The 21,201-nt window shown below is 38.4% G+C and overlaps 1 protein-coding gene across 2 annotated transcripts in view; it reads right to left on the bottom strand.

Moving 5' to 3' along the window:
• The window catches only part of GRK4 (G protein-coupled receptor kinase 4), a 40,467-nt gene extending 19,347 nt beyond the window's left edge, over window positions 1-21,120 (bottom strand). For both annotated transcript variants that reach the window (XR_003992352.1, XM_030492879.1), the window contains exons 1-8: window positions 20,806-21,120; window positions 10,178-10,264; window positions 9,418-9,530; window positions 6,365-6,442; window positions 5,133-5,233; window positions 3,718-3,810; window positions 2,309-2,372; window positions 1,404-1,544 (exon numbers count right to left, since the gene is read on the bottom strand). Coding sequence is in view for 1 of the 2 variants with exons in the window: in XM_030492879.1 (XP_030348739.1) it covers window positions 1,404-1,544; window positions 2,309-2,372; window positions 3,718-3,810; window positions 5,133-5,233; window positions 6,365-6,442; window positions 9,418-9,530; window positions 10,178-10,264; window positions 20,806-20,857 (729 nt within the window). In the remaining variant the exon portion in view is untranslated. The remainder of the gene's footprint in view (window positions 1-1,403; window positions 1,545-2,308; window positions 2,373-3,717; window positions 3,811-5,132; window positions 5,234-6,364; window positions 6,443-9,417; window positions 9,531-10,177; window positions 10,265-20,805) is intronic.
• Between the last annotated feature and the right edge of the window lie 81 nt (window positions 21,121-21,201).

Raw genomic sequence — 21,201 nt, 5'->3', positions numbered from 1 at the left:
ATTACTCATAAATAGAAGTTTCACTGTTATCTCACATCTCTCTACAACTAGTAATTTCTGGATTCAATTTCAATGAAGTCAAGCCCATGATCCTTGTGAGAAAACAACATTAGCATATATATACAAAAATGTTATTTATAATCATTTAAAATATTAATGTACCTGGCCAGTAAATTCTAGTTTTTCTTTTAGCTGACTGTATTCTACAGGGGGTATTTTAATACAGAAAGCTTAGCAGAAAATACATACATACATATTTTATACATATATATATTTATAAATAACTTCACTGTCCTCTAACACAGGTACTTTAAACTCTCCTCTGAACAGCAATACTAAATTTATCACTAAATGGATTCAAAACCAAAGTGACGTTTATTTAAAATTAATATTTAGAGAACATAAATTCAATGAAAAGATAAGCATTACCTGGGGGAAAGTTCACTTGGTATATCTTTGATCATTCTAAGTTATTTCACTGCTTAGTAATTAGAGCTCCTAACAGACCATAATTTAAGTGATAGCATCAGGTTCAAGTATTAAGACTAAGATTTTCATTCTCTGGAATTTCTATTAAAAAGCTATGTTAATTGTTTCACACCCAAGATTCCTCTTTAAGCCTTAGTACACAGCAAAGCAATATAACTAACCTGAATTGACATAGCAGTCAGATTTCATGCTCACCTTGAAATGACTAAGCAATAGAGTAACAAATGCTATGAAAATACCTAAGGATATAAAAACTCTAATATTAGATATCACAGACATGAAGGATATGCAACTTTGATCTGCAATCAAATGGCAGACTCTCATGAAGTCACCCCTTTGTAAGTGCAGCTAGAAATGACCTCCAAAAATGAAATTAGCATTAATTATAAGAAAATAGGTGTATGTGAGGGAAGAAAGAAGGAACAGAAGAAAACATAGAGCATTGAATTGGAAGAAGAGACAGAGAAGAGAAACAGAAGGAAAAAATAGGATGGAATAAAGTATATAAAATATCCTCTTTACTAAACATGAACATTCTAAGTCATAGGCTGCAGCAGAAAGAATTTAAGCGATTATTCAAATCTGAGTACTACAGAATAGTTTAGTCACCTTTAAACAGATGACAGAGATTCAGTGGCATCAGCATGCTGAAACACAACCTGACGGTTTGGTTGTAAGTGAGAAATAAAGGAGGCAGACTAAAACCAATTCAATATTGCATAAAGTCCTGTGCACACAACTACTCCATCATACAAAACCCGTACTTCTCATCCTATCAATCATTTCCCTCAGCAGTCTGCACACTCTAAATCAATCAGAAAATGCCCTTTGCCCACAGGCTCCCAGACGAGACCGAAAGGAAGCAAACAAAGCAAGACAAACTTCTGCGAATCAGATCAGAAGCAGATACTTACTACAAACCTACTATTCACTTTTTCTAGAATTCTTTTTTCATTTAGAGCCATGGATTCTCCTTTCCTCTTCTTTATTCTCTTTTTTTCTAGCTTTTTACAAGCATACATTTTCCCTGTTGCCCGGACTTGACAGGCACACACCTGAAAAAGAAGGAAGGTGTGTCAGAGATGGGGGGGTGGGGAGCTGGGGTGTGTTTAGATTTGTTGTGGTTTGTTTGGGGTTTTTTATAAAGAAGATAAAATTTTATTTTCTGTTTTCAGACTCGTGAATGCTCTGAGAAATGAAGGTCTGTAAGTGTCAGTACAGGGCTTTCACCCAGGAAACAACTTTGAAGGGTCACGAAAGCTGTAACAGGAGTAGAAAAAGTGATTATACAGCAGCAAACCCATTTTTGTTGGGGTTGAATACTTCAGTAAAACTATGGATCTTGTGCTGGTGAAACACCTGACTGTGGTAACAGTATGTAGCTGGGCTAGCAGGACAGAGGACAAATATCCACTCCATAATTAAGCGGGAGAAAGATAATGTTAATTTAGCAGCCCTCCTTCCCCTTCAGTATAGGGCTCCAGTTAAAACATATGGAGGGAAAAAAAGCCCGATGAATTATAAACAGAATTAATAAAACCTACAGATTTTCCTATTAAGTAGAAACTACATTCTCATTGCCAAATGAAACTTCTGAATGGAGCAACTGTTGGCAGTCAGTGGAAGTTTTCTCCAGCTTTGTGCATGACCTAAAATACTGAAACTAACACATTAAAACAATTTGGATTGATGACAGTTTGCCCCATGATATGTCAAATGTAGATTGTTAGAGTTAAGAATTAAAAAACTGCTTCTCTCCTATATTAAACTCTTTTTTTCCCTTAAGGATTGCCTTGCAGAAAGATATTTCTGTACTCACCTCTCCAAATCCACCTTTGCCTAATACTCGGTAATGCCTGAACGTGTGTTTGGTTACTGGTTGCCTGATTAACAGAAAGAAACAATTACTGCAACAGGAATTACAAGAGTTAGTAATCTCCTCCCCCTCCCCAGGCCTGTCTGCATTTTCCCTTTCCTGTTCTGTGACATCTTACTGAACAACAGTTACCTTGACCTCATGAAGACAGTATTATAATAAGCTGAATTTAAAACGAAAGGAGTGTTCTGATAAGAGACATTGGCTCCCTCATGTGGTCATCGCACATTCACAATAGCAGGAAGAAAAGCTGATCAATTAGGCTCTTTGCTGTTTAGGGTTAGAGCCTTATCTGCTCTCCTCAGCAGTCAATTTTTCACCTCCAGTTGCCTCCCTCAGCTGCAGTATGTTGACACATGGGCTGCATTTCAATGAGATCATGCTTACAATGCAGCATTTAAAGGATAAACCATTTCTGATTTTGCTTAGCTGTTCTGCTGCTTCAAAACAGAAAGTGTTGTGGTATGCAACAGCAGCTCCAGAGCCACTGATTTAGTGGAAAAGATAACTGGAGGCAGTAAAGGAGTCACCTATTCTGTGCGAAACGACTCTTAAGCAAGTATCAGAGCAGGGCTATTTCATGGTGGTGGGTTTCATTGTTGTTTTTGTTTTAAAAGAGCATTCATTGTTAATAAAGCTTTGTTCTCAGGACAACAAATGGAGGTTCACTCGGTAGAGAATTTGGGTTGATTCCCAGGTTCTCTTCCTGGCTTTTACTATGAATTCAGTCAAATAAAGACACTGGATAACTGGAATTTACCACAAAATTAATACTCAATATGCGATCATGATACCCAGCAGTGCTGAATTAGAAAGAATTTGTACCAATTTGTACTAGACTTCTGAAAAAGTTTGGACACTCCTTTAGTATTGATTTAGAAGCCCAAGCTAGATTTTCATACATACATATATATCTTGGTGTCTTGTAATTACTAGATCTGTGTCTGTACCACCCTGAAAAACTGATTAGTTACAGTTTTAGAACACTGGGTTATAAAACTAGATTAATCTGCTTCTTAGCCGTTAATTACACCAAGTTTGAAACTAAAGGATGATACCATTCCCAAGAAAAACTGGTATCACTGCACACTCGACAGCCAAACATATATCCATAATAATAAATTTGCATTTACCTAATACAAATTTACCACTTGAGGACTACTGGACAGAGAGTGCTGTTGAAGTAGTGGCACTCTGACTGTCCCATCAACAACACCCTTTGCATCTTTCAGATCATAATTCTTAGACAGGCACTGTCATACATTAGGGCTCTACAGCATTTTTAGCATAACAAGCAGAACTGGCCACAAAGCAAAGAAAAATTATAACACAAACATTATAAATAAACTTACTTTTCCAGCCATTTCCACTGTAAAAAACGGGAAAAATACACACTTTCTTGGTAAGCTTCAAAAGGTCTCTTGCTTAGGTATTCATGGACAATTCTAGCAACAGGAAAATAAAATCAATCTTATACTGAAAAAACAACTAATAAGCAGGAGATGCTATCAATCTATTAAAATATACTTAAACATATCAACAAGGCTGTAGGCAGAAAAACATTGTCACTGTGCTCTACAATGGTTTTAACCTAGATGTCTCAAAGAGCGAGTGCCTGTCACAGAAAACTGTTCCTGTCAAAACACTAGTGAACTACTGTTACTTATAGTAACTAGAAAGTTTGACCTCTGCTTTCTCATTGTCTTCAAGCCCAGGTAAACATCAGGCTCTCAGTAGCTATGCAATACATGTATGACCCCACAAGTATGACCTCTGAAAGATATTTACAGGAAAGGACCTACAAGTTTTCATACATTGTCTGGAGTCTGGTATGTAAAATTTTATTCTGTTTATGCTATAACCAAACCTGAACACCAGGTGCCTTATTTCCCTTAAACTAAACACACCAAAGGGGTTGGGGAAGAAGTCATTCAAACTGTATTCGGATATTTATTGGGCAGAGGAAAGGGGATGACCTATATAACACATCTTCCATTCGAGACATGTTTTACTAGGTGTTCTCACACATCCCTTTCAATCTTATAATCTCAGGTTGTTATAAAGTATGCTTATTTTTGTTGCCAGGGAGATGACCCAAGCAATGACAAAACATGTTGTAATGCTTCAGACATGATCAAGCATGCCTTGAAGAACCAGTAATATTAGAAACATAATGGATTTAGAAAGACATGCAACACTGGTAAACATGTACCGTCCCTCCAAGAAAAGCCTTCCCTGTCTCTGCTGTGTGAAATATCACTTCATGACTTTAGAGCAAAAGCAATTTGGATTTGTTTGTGTTAACTCTCACAATCAATCCTCTAATCAGCCATTTTAATGAAATACAACTGTTGGCCTCAGTTCAGCCCGTTTTCAAGACCCATAAATTGTGTAACGTTGTTCAGAAACCTTTCAAGCTCCAGTTTATAACTTCAGATTTTTCTGAGTACCTTCATCATGGAAGAGAAGTCACTCAAAAGTTAAGAAGATAATAAAGATAAATACTATTCTAATTTACAGAATACTCGGTAGCAGGTTATAGTGTGACTTTATGCAAAAATAGCATTAGAGCTCTGCAAAAGTCAAACATCTGAGTCACATCAGAAGGAAATCTAGTCCTTCAATAAATCTGTTTCAAATTTCTTACTTGTACTTAGCTCAGACACCAAATACTCCTGGATATAATAATTTCACCTTTCATTTCTCTCAGAAACCCACAAATCTCTCTTCTGATACTCAAATTTAGCACCATGCATTTTTAACTTACCTCGTGCAGTCCATAAAAAGATCCTTAGAAGGGTTCTTTTCCAGTCTTGCTTTACATTCATTTACTGTTTCCTGAGGTATTTCTGGCAAGTGTGCTGCAGACTTTAAGTAATTAAAAACAGGTAACAATGAAAGCAATTTTGTAAATCAATAGAATGAGTCAAAGTTTTGTATTCAAAGTGAAATGAAATCTAATACAGGAAAATGAAAGGAATGGTTTGGCTAAAAAGAAAACCAACAAGCCATATTCAAGCAAAATTTGTGTTTGTTCCCTATTACACAGAAATGCATTGAAAGCTATTACAGTTATTTACTAGTTCAGTATCTGGGGAAACAAACTTGGCAATAAGTTAAATTTCTTCTTCTTTCCATAAATCTACCAGAATAAAAGCAAGTTATCTATTTGGCTTGGCAGGATGGAAGGAAAGGGAAAGAAACACACAAGTTGGGAAACTATTTCAAACCAGCCCAAGAAATGTTTTGGATTTTTTTTTTTCCTTTTGCAAAAAAATGCATGTGACTTATGGTAATCCCAAAGAAATAATCAGAAGAGATGCAGCAAGCTTGAAGTCTGTCTGCTTTTAAAGCATCTACAAGACCTTCATTTGGAATGAAATCTTCTCAGGATGGCCAAAGAGAAGCAGAAAGAGCATCTATTTATAGAAAGCAAATGTCTAATTATGCATCTACAGCTTCTACTGGGTACCAAAGAAGAGACTCTTAAAAATCGATCAGTGGAATCTAATATATGCAAAAGCTCAGCTATTAATGATCTCCATGCAAAATACAGAGATGCAGAACACTCTAGAACAAACCAAAACAAAACAGCATTTCACTTTGTGAAAACCTGCAGCAATTCCAGCCATTTACAGCAAACCAAGCAAGGCCACACAGGAGTCTGAAAGAAGCCTGAGAATTTCAACATCTTCAGACTACAAAACTCTGAATTAATTTTTTAATAAGTTTTCTTTAGATGCTAAATGAGTTTGTTCAAAATAAATCTTTACTTGAGACCAGTATTTTAATTAGAAAACATAGGAGAATAAATTGTCATGGTAGTAGTGTTATAAGCAGACATGAGTCAAGGCTTCTGCTCAAGTTGCTAAGTCTCACAACTTCAGAAGGCAGTACACCTTTCAGAAAGGCAAAAATGGGACTAATGAAGTTAATTTACTACAATGCAACCACTTAGATCTTTATTTGACATTTACAAAACACTTAAGACATATTTACCCCATTAGTGAAGTACGTCTCTAAAACTTTCAGGCCACAGTCTATGCGCTTTTCATCTGAAGATACGTCATATTCTGCCTAGGGGAATGGAATAGAAAATCAAGTTCTGTTTAGAGCTATTTGGCACTAGTGTCTTTGGTAGATAAACTTTATCATAACACAATGCTCCCAATATAAAAGAAACTGAAGGCTCTCATTTTTCAAAATATTCAAAATCTATTTAAAGACTTTTAGGCTACATAGTGAAATACGTATGAAGAACAGTCAAGAAAAAAAGCACATGGAATTTAACTTTTGGGAAACATACAGAAACTAACAGTTAATCTAAATGCAGTTACAGAAACTGCATCCTAGAGGTTAAATTAGATCAATTACAATGAAGTAGTATTTATGTAGTATTGTAGGACAGAATGATCCAGATGGGAAATAATTAAACAGAAGTACAATAATCAGCTTATTCTTCACTGGATTCTTTTTTCCTACAGTCTTGGGTAAAACCGGGATAAAGCTACTACCTTTCTACAAGGTCATGTTAACTAAGTTTTTGACTTAGTAATATATGGTATTGTGATGTAGGAAAAAAACATTGTGTTTTGCACATAAACAACCAGCAGCTTAGTAGAGCTCCAGAATTACTTCTGGAAAAAGACCCCAAAACAACAAACCATCAAATATTTACTAGTATCAAAAAACTCCAAGAACTACTTACAAATAATAATTTTATGAAATAATAAAGAAACAGACATCAGTAGTTACAGCACTTAAAGGTAACACAGAATCTGGGAAAACATGAGAAAAGAGCGATCTCAAACAGCAACCTGTATTAGCTTTACTAGCTGAGCTAACACAACAAACTTTGCCTTTCCCTTGACATCACTGCCTCACAAACAAAAAAGAGCTTGAACAAGTTTGCTGAAGTCCAGTCCAGAAAAAGGAATCAGGAACCATCTGTAAGAGATAGCAGGTATTTTATCCAACTTCCCTGATCAAGACAGCCTGCTAGCTTTCCGATCATGAGAGTCACAGATTAGAGATTATTTTAGCTTTTAAGAGCTCTTGCTCTTCTTAAGAGCTCTTGCTCTTCGAGAGACTTGATTCCCAAGCATACTTCGCCGTGTCTTTTCAAATGGGAGTTAAAGAAAAAAAAAAAAGAAAGTAGTAAATTGTGAAATCATGTCTTGCATCAGATGAGCTGAACTCTGACAGTCTCTAAGTCACAGAAGCGTTGCAATCTACATATCATAAGTTGCATATTTCAAAACAATTCAAAATTTTCAGTCAATTTAGTGTCAAACACAGTTACTTCTTAGAGACAATTTCACCTGAAAAAATGACATCTGTAAAGCAAAGACATACCTGCCTTACAGTCATGCCTAAGATTTTTTTTCTCCTTTGTGCTGCCAAAGATTCTGCTACTCCTTGTCTAAGCTTTTAAGGATTAAAAACGTGTGCTAGAACTTGTAACCATTAAGGGTACATCCACAGTTGTCAGTGGTCTCTCCATTGTGTGATGCTCATTAAAGGTTCTGGTTTACATTCACTTCAGGATATTTAGCTCCATTGTTCTGGATTTCCATTCAATCTATTCTATGTCTGCAACCGTCAAATTTGCCTCTGGAATTTGGTGCTAGAACAGCTCATAAGAGTCATAAAAGTATGAGTAAAAGCACCTGGGGAGTGAGCCTTATTGCACAAAGATTCATTGACAATTAAAAGGCAGTTCTACTTATCAGACATGAAAGTGAGTATCATAAGTAATATTCTTTGTATGCACATCCTTTTAGGCTCAAGAAGTGCCTCAGTTTATAGTCCCATAAAGGGAAGGAAGGTATGAAGTGGGGGGCACAGCAAGAATCCCATGTACTTCTTTACACCCTGCACCTTTCAGAGCCATCTTGCATTCTGATAGTGTATTTTGGGACACATGTAAGCAGCAGCACTACCCTACTTCTACCTTCTTTGGTCATTTGTTTCCTGAATATAAGAACAAAAATGGGGGGATGAGGAAAACTGTTCTTTTGGCAGCAGGCTCAGTTTAAAACTGTATTTTACTGTGCTTGGATTAACTATGAAGGACAAAGAATAAAAAGCTCTGAGCTATTATTCTCTCCTCTTAAGGACTGCTGTGTGCTTGCCTTCTTTTCTCATTACTTTCCCCCTCCCCATGAGGGTTTTGTCTGAGGATTTTTTACAAAAAATGGCTGTGGGCACATTTCCTTCCTCCCCTCATTTTTTAGCACTAGATGCCAAGATGCAAATGTATCAAGACAAAACACTTCCTTTCCTCTTGGTCTTTCAAATCTGGTTTCTTTCCTTCCATAGATGGTTCTCTAAATTTCCATCTCCATTGTATTTCTTTTAATTAGCACATTCTTTCTAGCCTAGGGCTTCCATGCGAGTTGCGACAATTTCAAGTCTATGTTTACAGCATTTTCAAGCCTGAGTATCATAAGTAATATTCCTTGTATGAACACCCTTTTAGGCTCAAGAAGTCAAGCAGCATGTCTCTCAAATTATCTCTCTCATTTCCATCGTAGCCATTTTTGTAGCTCTGAGCATACCAAGCAGCTTCTTCCCATCGGCAGGCAGATGCTCAGCCTTTTCCAGAGGAGCAGGGCTTCATCATCATGCATAATGGCTACTTGACGAGACAACAATTTAACTCTAATCTCCCTCTTTTCTCCTTCCTTCCCCCAGCTTTATATGCTGAGCATGACACCATGTGATATGGGATATCCCTTGGGTTACTTGGGGTCAGGTGTCCTGTGTGCCCTTCCAGCTCCTTGTGCATCCCCAGTCTACTTGCTGGTGGGGTGATGTGAGGAGCAGAAAAGGCCTTGATGCTGTGTAATCACTGTTCAGCAACAACTAAAATTTCCCTGTTATCAACACCATTTTAGTAAAAAATCCAAAACATAGCATAACATGACCTTCAATGTAGAAAATTAACTCTATCCAGCCAAAACCAGCACAAAAATCAAACTTTTTTTTACAAAAAGAAAATGTATAAGGTATTGCCTACTGATATCCACCTCCAACTGCTCACTGCTTACCACTGCATCCAGAAATTCAATGCATCTTTTCAAATCTGGTCTGGAATCACAGAACTGTCTGAAGAGAAGTCTTCCTATTGGCTGTTTGTCACAAAGCTGGTTATAGTCTCTTTCTGAGGAAGAAATAATAAATAAATATCTTTATTTCTTTTTATCTTTGTCATAGCATTGTCCTTACTCCCCTTTGAGACCAGGTCAGGAAAACATCACTAAAACATGAACATTAACATATTTAGCAAAGACATCTAAAACCTGCAATGATCCCAAGGAACAACGAAACACTTCCAGCCATATTTGTGTCTTACAGACTATCACACTTATTAAAAACAGATTGAATGACATGGTTAAGTTTCATTCAATCCAGGCCAGGGGGTGGAAAGCAACAATATTGTGAAATAGCAATCCCAAAGCAAACACGATTGTTTGGAAAGAAGGAATACAAGATAGTAATAGAAAATGTTAAAATATTATTACAAGACATTAAGAAAAAAAGGGAAATATGTTACCATGTCATTCAAATTACAACATGATTCCTTTTTGTAATTCATGGCTTTGTAAATTTATCCTTTAGGAGCAGTTTTCTTTAACAACCAAGGAGCTATGAAACAGCTTTTATCTCCTCATAAATCCTCCATCACATTAAAAGCGATTAATGCTAATGAGCATTCAGAAGCAAGACAGAATCCTTTCAGTTAACATCACCAAACTCTTATCCTTCCTTCTCAGGGAAATCAGACAGATCACTCTGCAGGACACCTACCGATTGAGCATCTAATACCTTCACAGTGACTAACAGGTGGCAACTTCAGCATCTCTTTCCATTTTTTACTGCGCCCACTCCGTTTGCCTAGAAAAAATACAGAGAGTAATGTAAACCACAGTGCTATGTCAGAATAAAATTAAATATAACAGTAACAGCATAAAGTCAGGTCACTTCTGCACAGATCTGCCGGGCTGCTTTTCATGCCTAGAAAGAAATCCATCTACAAGGATATCCACACCAGTAACAAATTTGAGATAGAACTTTTATATGAAACACCAAAAAATGCAGAAAATCTTTTGCAAGACAAATATTTCACATTTTGGCTGCACATACAGAATACCTTTTCAGAGACAAGGCAACTATTATATAGGTGTTCTGAAAACTGAAACATCAATGATAGAAACAAAAAAATAATTGAGAATTCTCTCTCAACCATAGTGAAGAATGGAAGACATTAAAGTTGAGTACCAAAATACATAGAACACACACATGTTTGGATAATCAAGTCATACATAAATATTCTCTTTCTTTTTTAAGGGCAGTACTAGTAATAAGAGTAGACTCCACTAATAAATGAGTGGGCACTGCTCAAATACAACACACCTATTGTAGACTATAGGTGGATACAGGACATCAGAGATAACTTAGCTGTTGTAGAACTCAGATATTTTCAATGCTTCACGTTTCACAGCACTAGTATTAAACTGATTTTTAAAAAGCTACTACAGTATTTCCCCCATTGTTTCTCAAAAACTGTATCTGTGCTCCATTTTCTATATTCAGTCGGAATTTTAGCACATTACTTTGGCCAGAAGCAGCCAATTCCATTTACAGAAGATATGAGTACTTATCAAAAAGGCAGAGCAACAGATAAAGTAGCATATGAATATATCTAATTGCAAAACATTTCAGCAGAAGAGTAATTTCTGTGCTGCAAAATATTGTAAAAGAAGATTTTACTGAGTGATACACCCAGATGCGTTTCCACATGAAAGAACAGTAGCAAAACTTCACAGAAACTTTCTAAGTGTACCAAAGCAGTACATACCGTTAACCACAATGGGAGAGAAAGGAAGGGAGTTACCCCATGTAACCCGAATAGAAACTAAGCAGCAAACAGTACTCAACTCTTTCAGAATTAAATCATTAGGGAAAAAGGAACTAAACACCTTCAGAATAATAAAATATGTTGTATAAAACCCTCTTCACTCAAACATACAGCTTTTTGAACAGTGCCACCATTGCAGCCAGAGCAGTTCCAGCTTAGTGTACCCTAGCTCAGACCAACTTTACATAATCACCACTACAGGACCAGACGTCTCACTGTACTGCTGCAACAAAACATTCTCAACTCTAATATGACTAGAAAAATAGACAAATAAGGAATATAAACCGTTAAAAAGTTGGCTTGCAGAGATTTTTTGGAACTGATACCTACTCTCTAAAAAACTCCTCTTCTGCACTGTGTTTCCTAATGTAGCTTAAGTCATTCACCTTCCAAAATGGTATAGAATACAAATATTTCAAATCTACTTCCCCCCCTCAATACTTCATGTGGTACCAGAACTAATCATGAAGCTGGAACTACCCAGCATCATTAAAACAAACTCCAACTATTTTAACAAAATATTTTTATGTTAAAAAGAAGTTGAATATATACTTGAAGAAAACCAAACCACACACAGCAAAGAGCATTTCTAGCAGAACTGAACACAAACAAAAATCAAGGAATACTAACACAGCAAGCCTGTACACATTCATGGAATAGAAAAGGACTGGATATAGATTGTGTGATCACGAAAAGCCATGGACAGAAGCATCAGCATAATTTTTCACCAGGTAACTGAAAAATACACTAAGCTGGAAGGTCCACAGAAGCTAATTTTTTTCTGTTAGAAACTGCTCAGAAACACTCCTTTGTGCGTGACACGGTGCAGTCAGTGCTGACCAGGAATGATAAACTGACCCAAATTCACACCACAATGCTGTCCAGCAAAAGTAAAACTGCACTGTGATATACAGCAAGTATATCATCTTCTGAAGCACAAAGGGAACAAAACCCAACCAAACAATACACAAACCTAACAAAAAAAAAAAAAACCCAAAACAATCCAGAAAGAGATTCTCACTGGTGCTTATACGCCAAGTCCAACACAAGAAAGTCTGCTGTATTTTGCCCCAGATATTTGGCCAGTTACTCAGGATGCGACCATTATGAACTTCATTTTACAAAGAGACCACATGCTAGAATGTAATTGAATTCACCATCCTATAGAAGTCAATAAAAACTACTCAGAATTTATTAATGTGCACAAGAATCAAGTGCTTAGGAGCATCAACTAAATCAACATGCTCTCTCTTCTCTGAGATTCTTGTATTTACAGCAAATGCAGAGTAAGTTTGCATGTCCCAATAACATAAAGAGAATGCATGACCTACCTCGTTTACAGATAAATCATCCATTTCTGGTAAAAGTTGTGGGAGGAGGCCAATTTGCTTGTCATATTATTCCCTAATTGCAAAATCTCTTCCCATTTCTGAGGCAGTTTAAAAGTATCAAATCGAATTATAATAGTTGCGGTTTATAAGTGTCTTAATATTGATTTCAGAGCTTCTATTCTGGATCCCATTCTAAAATACTTCAGATAAAATTCTTCCAGAAAGACCAACAGCTTACTTTGTAACAGAGCAGCAACAAAGCCATTAGATTAATCTGCTTTATGGTTGACCTATGTGGTTCAGATGAATTACCACTTTTGCCTCTTTCAGATGTAATTGCTGGCTAGAACGATGACCAACTTGAAGCGACTCATCTTCTTACAAAGGGAAGGGTGGATGCAGCAGTACACCATTACAGTGAGGAAACTGCGATTACATTTTCAGGTGCCTGAGAATCTTACCTTTTTCTCCTCCCCAAATTACTTCTCAGAGTTAGAATTTCAGCATTTACCTCTTTACATGTTTTTGCTTCTTAAAAAAGATACATACTCACTGGAGTTAGCCATTGCATTAGGATATGGCATGCACAAGATGTTTAGATGTTTTCATTTTTCAACTTTTCTTTTTTAAACTCCAGAGAAACATTCGAAATATGTAAGGCGAAGTGATTGGTTTATTCATGAGTAAAAACATGACTAGTTGCACAAAAAGAAACTGCTGTGTCAAAACAAAGCAATCTGGTTTAGAAACAGATTTAGACAAATATTTTTCGAGTCATCAGATGAACTTCCCACAGCCACAGTGATCTTCCTTAAGGGCAGGATTTGTAGCATGACTCTCATTTCACTGAGCACAGTGTTCACTGAACATTAGCAGTCAGTCTTCCTTGAGATAGAAAACTTGAACTGTCCTACAGAATGAAAATAGTGAGAAGCATTGTACTATCTGGTGAAGAAATGTACACAGGCTGTATGTGGTAAGATTCAGTGGCTACTACCCTGAGATCATGCCATTGAGTTCTTCAGGGACTTGCATGCTCCAGCTTTCTTGCCTGTAAAGGGCAAGAACATACCTCTGTGCTTGAGAAGCACGCAGCTATGAAGCACTACGGCTGCATGATTGCTACAACATCATTCTTGCAAAACTGATTCCACAAACCAGATTGTCAGATACCAACTGAGAAAGTCACACCAGACCACACCCAGATAAGCTCTGAAAGAATAAAACTGCAACAAGACAACGGCCTGCAGCGTGCCTGTAACTGTATAAATCAATCAATTGGGTCAGTGAAAAATGCAAAAGAATCAATGCAGAAGCTCCACATCATCTACAGTGAGATGCATGAGAATAATCTGGGTACATACAATGCATCTTTCCCACATCAGAAAAAGTTGCAGGCAAGTTTTCTAACAGATTTTAAATTCACTTGAATTCCCATGTTCTCCTACTTACACACATTTTTCTTCAAACTACTCACAATAAGGATTAAAACCTTTCATTGAAAAATCAACACATTCCTCTTTAACTGTGGCCTTATGCTACAAAGACATTTGTAAACACTGCCCACTGAGTAACAGATTTTGATGGTATCCCCTTACTGTACTTTGGGGAGGTCTCTGTGATGTTTTCCACTGTGCAGGTCAGATGTATTTTTTGACATCTCAGTTCCTTGAAAAACAAGCCTGGTCACAGCTTAATAACTAGATTTAACAGAGTGGCATCTATTTTATATGGAGAAAGCTTTTTTTCCACAAGTATGATACAAATAATCTGGCTGGCTCTCAGCAAGTTTGCCAGAAAGCTGAAAATTCAGGTTTCAGCACAAGGTAGGCACCAAACTCTCCAGCATTATAAAAGCCAAGGCATTTCTGAACACAAACAGAAGCAAAAACACAAGCAGCTCAATAAATAAATATGTAAGAGATAACTACAGATTGCAGATTGTTATGGCATTTTTAAGATAATATTCCTCACATTCCTGGATTCAGGTGCCTAAAGTTGGCCTTAAGCAAGGTAATGCTCGAGTCCTCTTGCTCATCTCACTGTTAAGAGCAGTAGCCCTGTAAGCAGTTAAAGCCCCAGGTATCTATGTGAACATTTGTGCAGCTTGTTTATATGCACAATCCTTTATTGTTCCCACAGCTATAACCACTTGAACAACTGGTTCTTCCCATCAGTTCTATATACATTTCCAGTAATCATGTACACATTTCGGAATGCTAGTGCATACATGCTGAACAGCTCACGCACTTCTTCAGAAATTCGGTCTGAAAGCCTTGTATCAGCTCAAGTTAATGTAACTAATCTAAGCCACAATTTGTTAAGCTAATCTTGCAGTCAAACAATGTAACATCTGCATACACATTCCTTTTGATACGTCTGTAACAACTTAATGAACAGAGTTTACTAGAGAAAACAAAACAAAAAACACATCAGTAAGAAAACTCCAATTTTACAGACAACTCCTTAGGAAGGATTTTTTTATCATGATGGTACATCAAGACTGCAACAGATAGAAAAGTAAAACTCCTTGGAGTAGATTGTGAAACCTCTACTTCCAATTGCCATGTTTGAAATAACCAAAGCAGCAGTGTGTATCAATAAGTAGACCTCTCGTGTTTATTTAGTAAATGTAATTATTTAGATTCCAACATGCCCACATGCATTCTTCTTACAGTTCATTAAATAAAGGACAAAAAGGCAGACATTGTGCATAATTCTGTACAAACACAGGAAGACATGTTTCCTGCCACAATGAGTTTACAGCAATTTAAAGCACAATGCAATAAGGGAGCGCAACAGAACATAGGAGGCAAAGAAGGGAAGAACAGACAAAAACAACAGCAACTGTGAAAATTCACAGCATGCTCACGTTAAAATCCCTGTTTGCTGCTGGTGAATGGACTTTCTGCTTTCTTTACACTGCAGAAGTTTTATGTGACGAAGAGTAAGTCACATATCAGAATGAGGCTCACGGGGTATGACTTGTGGTGATTATCCCAAATAATATTTGGTATAGATTTCTATTTTAGTAAGTACAGGTCGATAATACATTTGGCCTGTCATTTGTTTACTTAAATGAGATTTACATTAGTGTAAGACTGGCTACACCTATGTGATTCCACTGGCTTCAGTGCAGGATTTTGTAATTCTTATTGGTGTGAGGTCACAGTAGGGTCCACCTTTCTGGTCTTGGTTTCCCATTTGTCCATGCTCCTTCAATAATTCAAGATTTTAGTTCTGTTTCATAGCCAAACTGCAGTGAGCTGAGCAATCTTCTTCAAATTTTCTTCCTAATTACAAATACATTACAGGATAACTGCCTGCATATGGTCACCAATACCATACTGAATTATTACCTTATACTGCGAGCAAAAGTAGGATGTATTTCGCTTGCAGAATTAAGCCAGTTGGTTTTAAACTAGACAGATAAAACACACAGTTTGAGTGTTATTTTTTTTGTAAAGAGTGCTACACATATAATTTCAGTTCTGAAACAAGTATCTTCCAGCATTTGCTTAAGCCAAACTGTCATCATATTCTGTTACTGAAAGGTTCCTGCTAACTCCATCCTTGGGCTGCACCTAACAATTATCAAATCTGCAGGAGCTTGCTGATCCATCTGAAAACTAATTTTGGGAAGAAAACCCCAACCCCAAAGCAACCAACGACATAGGAAAAAACCCTACCACAACAACCCACAACCCCTAGGTTGGTTCTTAGATCCAACTAGAAACTGTCTGCAATCACAGGCTAGAACCAATACAATCAAGAGCTTGGGGAAGAGATTGCTTGAGGCATGATCTTAATTTAGCCTAAATCAATCATGACATAGAAGATATTATAAGCCTAACAGCAGACCCAATTCTCATTCAAAGTGCTCCTGCCAGAGCAGTACAAATGAACTTTAAAGTGGATGCAAATAGACCAGGTATGTTTAAAACATACTCTTGGCGTGGATCCTCAACTGGAGTAAACTGCCATTGACTTCAAAGGAACTAGATCTACCCTGTGGACATATATTTGGAGACTCTTACTTTAGGCAATGAAAAAAAAGGAAGGCTCCTAACCAGCTTAAAACATACAGCGATTAATTTCTTTCCTTCAAAAGATCACAGACTCTGTGTGGGATGCTGAAATGAATTTGGGGCTTACACATACTCAAAGGATTTCTTGAGAACCATTAAAATAACTATGAAAAACAGAAAATACAAATATAAAGAGAAAAGTGAATACAAAAATAGATTTTTGTGAAGTTTCAGATTTTTTTGCAAAATAACCAAGTTCATATTTATTATTTGTCCCCATTTATGGGATAAATTCTTCAATGTCTTTCAAGAGATACCCATTTCAAAGATACTTCTGCTAGGAGAAAATATGTTAATTACTCTGCTCTTACACAAAGCTAGAAGTCACACTGCTGTACATTGTTCTTTCACGCATAAAAATCCCTGCAAGTGAAAATCTGAGTAAAGAGATCATGAAATCATAAGCTTTCACACTATCTATCTCAACACTATCACTTAGCCCTTACCTGGTTTTCCATCTCAATTGCTGCACTTCAGTGCTCATAAGATCAACTTTGAGTTTGCTTTATAATCTCTTGTTTTTCTACTGAGTCACTTGTGCTTGTTCCACCACTGAGTTCACCTTAAGAGGAAGTTTTCCCTTCTCACATACAGGTTTCCCTCAAAAAGTAATATATGCACAGGAGGAAAGAGCTGGATTGGCACAGAAGGCCACTTATCCAAGAAAACTGGGACGAGGAATCCCAGAACACTTTGCACTACAGTTTTCACCCAGAGGCAAATCCCTCCATGGACAGGTTAGTTCAGCACGAGCTGGTCAACTGGAAAAGTGGACAAGGAAAGAAAAAACTTCCAATAGAGTTCCTGACTCCTTAATCTTTCATCCATAAAGTACCACGGGGTACTTTGTGTCATCACAGTATTTTCTAGTAGTAGGTACATACAAGAGTCATATTATGAGCCATCACTAACACCCACATGCGCGAAGAATTGGCATTTGATTATTTATGAAGTCGCATTAAAAGAAGATAAGGAATCCCCACAGCTTTCCTTCTTCACAGAAATATTGCAAATCTCTGCTGGAAAGAGACAGACTTCTATTAAGCTAATCCATTTTATGAAAAGGTTTGAAAAATCCTCTTAGAGAATAGCATAAGCATAATTTAAAGTTTTGAGGCTGAGGGGAAGCTGGGGTTTGATCTGGCCTGAAAAGGGGACTAGTAAACTCTTACAAGCTGGTGTTATCATCATGCAAATTTAATTAGAAGATTCACACCTCTAATGAAACAAATTAACAGTAAGACTATTAAGTGAGAAGGTAGTTAGAAATAGACAGCACTACCACTTTGGTTTTATTCTGTAGGAGAAGAAAGTAGCAATAAAAGATGCATTTTGCCTAAGCACACTAGTTAGCTCCTGGCTCTCTAAATTACATACTTCAAATTTACTTTCTACATATCAAATCAGATTTCAACAGTAGACATGAACCTTGCTGTTCAAGGTGTGCTAACTCTGCACACCTGCAAATGTAAAACCCAAATGATGTTCACATCCTAAAAATATTCACATTCGGAAGCATGAGCATGTAAAATGAGAGGCAAATTATGAGTACAGATCTGGGGTCACCATTTTGAGTGTTAGTTCTGGTTTATGTGCTCGGGTATGATTTGTTTAGACTTGGTGTTATTTACCAGGCATTTCTGTGTTCTCATTAAGCCTCTGCCATACCCTTTCACCAGGTGAGGACAAGTACACAACATCTTCAGTTCAGTGTCTACATTTGCAAAATGAAGATGTCCTATCTCTAGGGTTAAAAGACTGTAAAATGCTTTCAAGAGTACAACCTTTTTCTACTCTCACCTTCATCATGAAGGAATCTCAAGTTACACTGAGACTGACCCATGCAAGCCATTATTAAGCCTACACTGATTTCTTTCAACATGCCACTGAAAACTATAAAATAAGAGCACATTATTTTGCTTTCACAAGTGAAATATTTTCCAGATCAACACCTTCTCTTACCCAATCTTTAATACACCGAGGAATTGGAAAAAGGATTACTGTTGCTGCTCAGCCTATACATGAAAGTAAGTGAAGCTGCTATTTTATACCGCCTTCGGATTTTGCCTTCTTCTATGAGAAACAGTAATTCTGCACTTTTCCATGCTATCCCACCTCTCCATACACTACACAGTAAGATAATAGGAATGTGGGAAGGAAAAGGTCAATTGAAAGTCAGCTTTTCTGTCCCAGTGGTGAGGCCCTTTTAGCAAAGAATATATTTCAGTAAAGTATCTACCTCACAAACTAACTTTGCAAATTCCATTCCCTTGGAGTCTACTGGGAACATAAGAATAGAGCTGGGACAGGGATTTTATGGAATGGTCCTGACAGATGGAGTAAACCAGACATTCCCAGACCAGCCAGAGCATGCAACAGACAGAAAACACTTTCAGGGAGAGTTTTGAGAAATGCCATGTAAAAAGTACCCCATGCACAGAAACTGAGACCTGAAAAGGTTAGAGACCTTCTACCAGTTATCAACGGAGTTTTAGAGTTTCAAAGCCATAAATCAAATCTTTGTGCACACTTACACAACAGAGCCCAGGCCAATTGCAGGAACAAAAGAGTAACAGCTTATTACCACTACTTTCATAAGTTTCACATCAGGTACAACTGATCTTCACAGCAGCTGCTGTCAGACTTTCATTTAGTTCATTAAAATATCTTGTTTGGTCAGTTCTACCACTATAATTTATTTTAAACATAGTGAAACCTTAACTAAAGACGCAACCTGGCATTAAGCAGCCACTTAAAAGCCTTTCCAGATTACCACTCCACTCTTTGTGGTGAGGGTTTGGGCACAGTAAAGTTCTAAGCCAGATTCCACTTTCCCTTCGTTTCTCAGATCACTTCAATGCAAACTCCAAATACAGGCAGCACCACCACAGACATGTTACCGGCAGCAAAACCAGCCAAAACATGTCCTCTAGTTTGAGGTGGTCTTTTCAGCTATGGTTGGGAAATGGCCCAAAATTGTGATCACTGTTCTGGTTTTTAAACCCCACTTCAAAGTAAAAAAGCTGATTTTCCTCTCTCGCTGCTTAAGGCAAATTTAACTGGATACACATATGGCGTAAGTGCCAAACCCATTTAGAGTTGGAGGAACTTGCAAAACATACAGGGGCAGATTCTGTTGTTCTTACTCACTTTAAAGAGCTCCAGCTAAACTAATGGGACTTCTCAACACAATTAAGAAAAGAAGGATCCAATCCAAAAAGAATATGCACATTTCGTAGTTGAAAAACATAACTCTGCACTGAGTACAGTGGTAATCTGGGGAGGCTTTCAAGTGGCCATTTAATGGACAGTTATATACATGAAAAAGCAGCAGGACAATCTTATTTCAGGATTGTTTTTAAACAGCAGTTTTCTAAATTTCATTATCTATCCAAAATGTTTGTTAGTTGGGGGAGGAACCTTCAAGTTAAGATGTTCTGGGGAATCAAACTGGAAGTATTAACTTAATGGAATACAGCACAGTTTAATATTAGGTTAACATAAAACATTCAATTACAAAACACAGGTAGCATTCAACAGCTACGTTTTTCACAGGCAGGAATTTCAGCAAGATGGAGTGCAAGACTCTTCCAGAGATTTATGTCACTTCAGCCTTTATAGCCGCACGCATATATATTTGTAAATAAACTGAGAACTCCAGATTAAAGATCTTCTTAAAACATCCGGTAAAAACACCATGTGAACCAAGAGCCCGACGGGGGAAGGAGGAAAGGTTTGGTTGGGGTTTTTTTTCTCCACAAGAAACAATGCAGTAACTCCAAATCCAGCCCGCGGGAGGAGCGGGGCAGGTGCCTCAGGGCACTGCCCGGGACTCGCTGCCCGTCCCGGCACCACGGGGAGGGACCCCGCCGCCGCCCCGGAGGGGCTCCGCGCCCCGCCCGGACCCCCCTTGCCCGGCAGGCTCTCCTCCCTCCCCACCCTCTCCTCCTCCATCACTTCCTCTCCCCCCTTCCTCGCCGGCCCCTTTCCCCCTCACCTCAGACCCTTTTCCTCTCCCTCGGTACGTCCCCAGCCCGCCCCGCCTCGCCCTCTCGCTTCTCCTCCTCCCCCCTCGCCGCTCCCCCCCGCGGCTCTCACCCTCCCGGGCTTTCAGCAGCACCGTGTTGGCCACGATGTTCTCGATTTCCATGATCGGGGGCTCCTTCCCCTCAGGGCAGCCGGAGTGGAGGCCGCCCCTACTGCCTCCTTCGCCCCCTCCTCCAGCCCCGCCACCGCCGCGACGCCAAGCCTCCGCTCATCCGGCCCCGCAGGACCTCAGCGCTGCGCTCGCCTCTTCCCCATCACCCGCTGCTCGCCCCGGCACCGGCCTCCCCCTCCCCGAGGGCGGAGGCAAGGAGGAGGCTGCAACTGCCCGCCCCGACCATGGCTCTACCGCCCTCCTCCGCCCGCCTCAGCCAGCCCCGCCTCTGCGCCGCGAGGCCACCTCCCTCTCCCATCGCCCGGAACTACAACTCCCAGCAGGCCTCACGAGGC

Source organism: Strigops habroptila, chromosome 7 (assembly GCF_004027225.2).
Source record: "Strigops habroptila isolate Jane chromosome 7, bStrHab1.2.pri, whole genome shotgun sequence".
NCBI lineage: Eukaryota > Metazoa > Chordata > Aves > Psittaciformes > Psittacidae > Strigops > Strigops habroptila.
The sequence above is the reverse complement of the archived record's forward strand: the minus strand, read 5'-3'. Positions and strand labels throughout refer to the sequence as shown.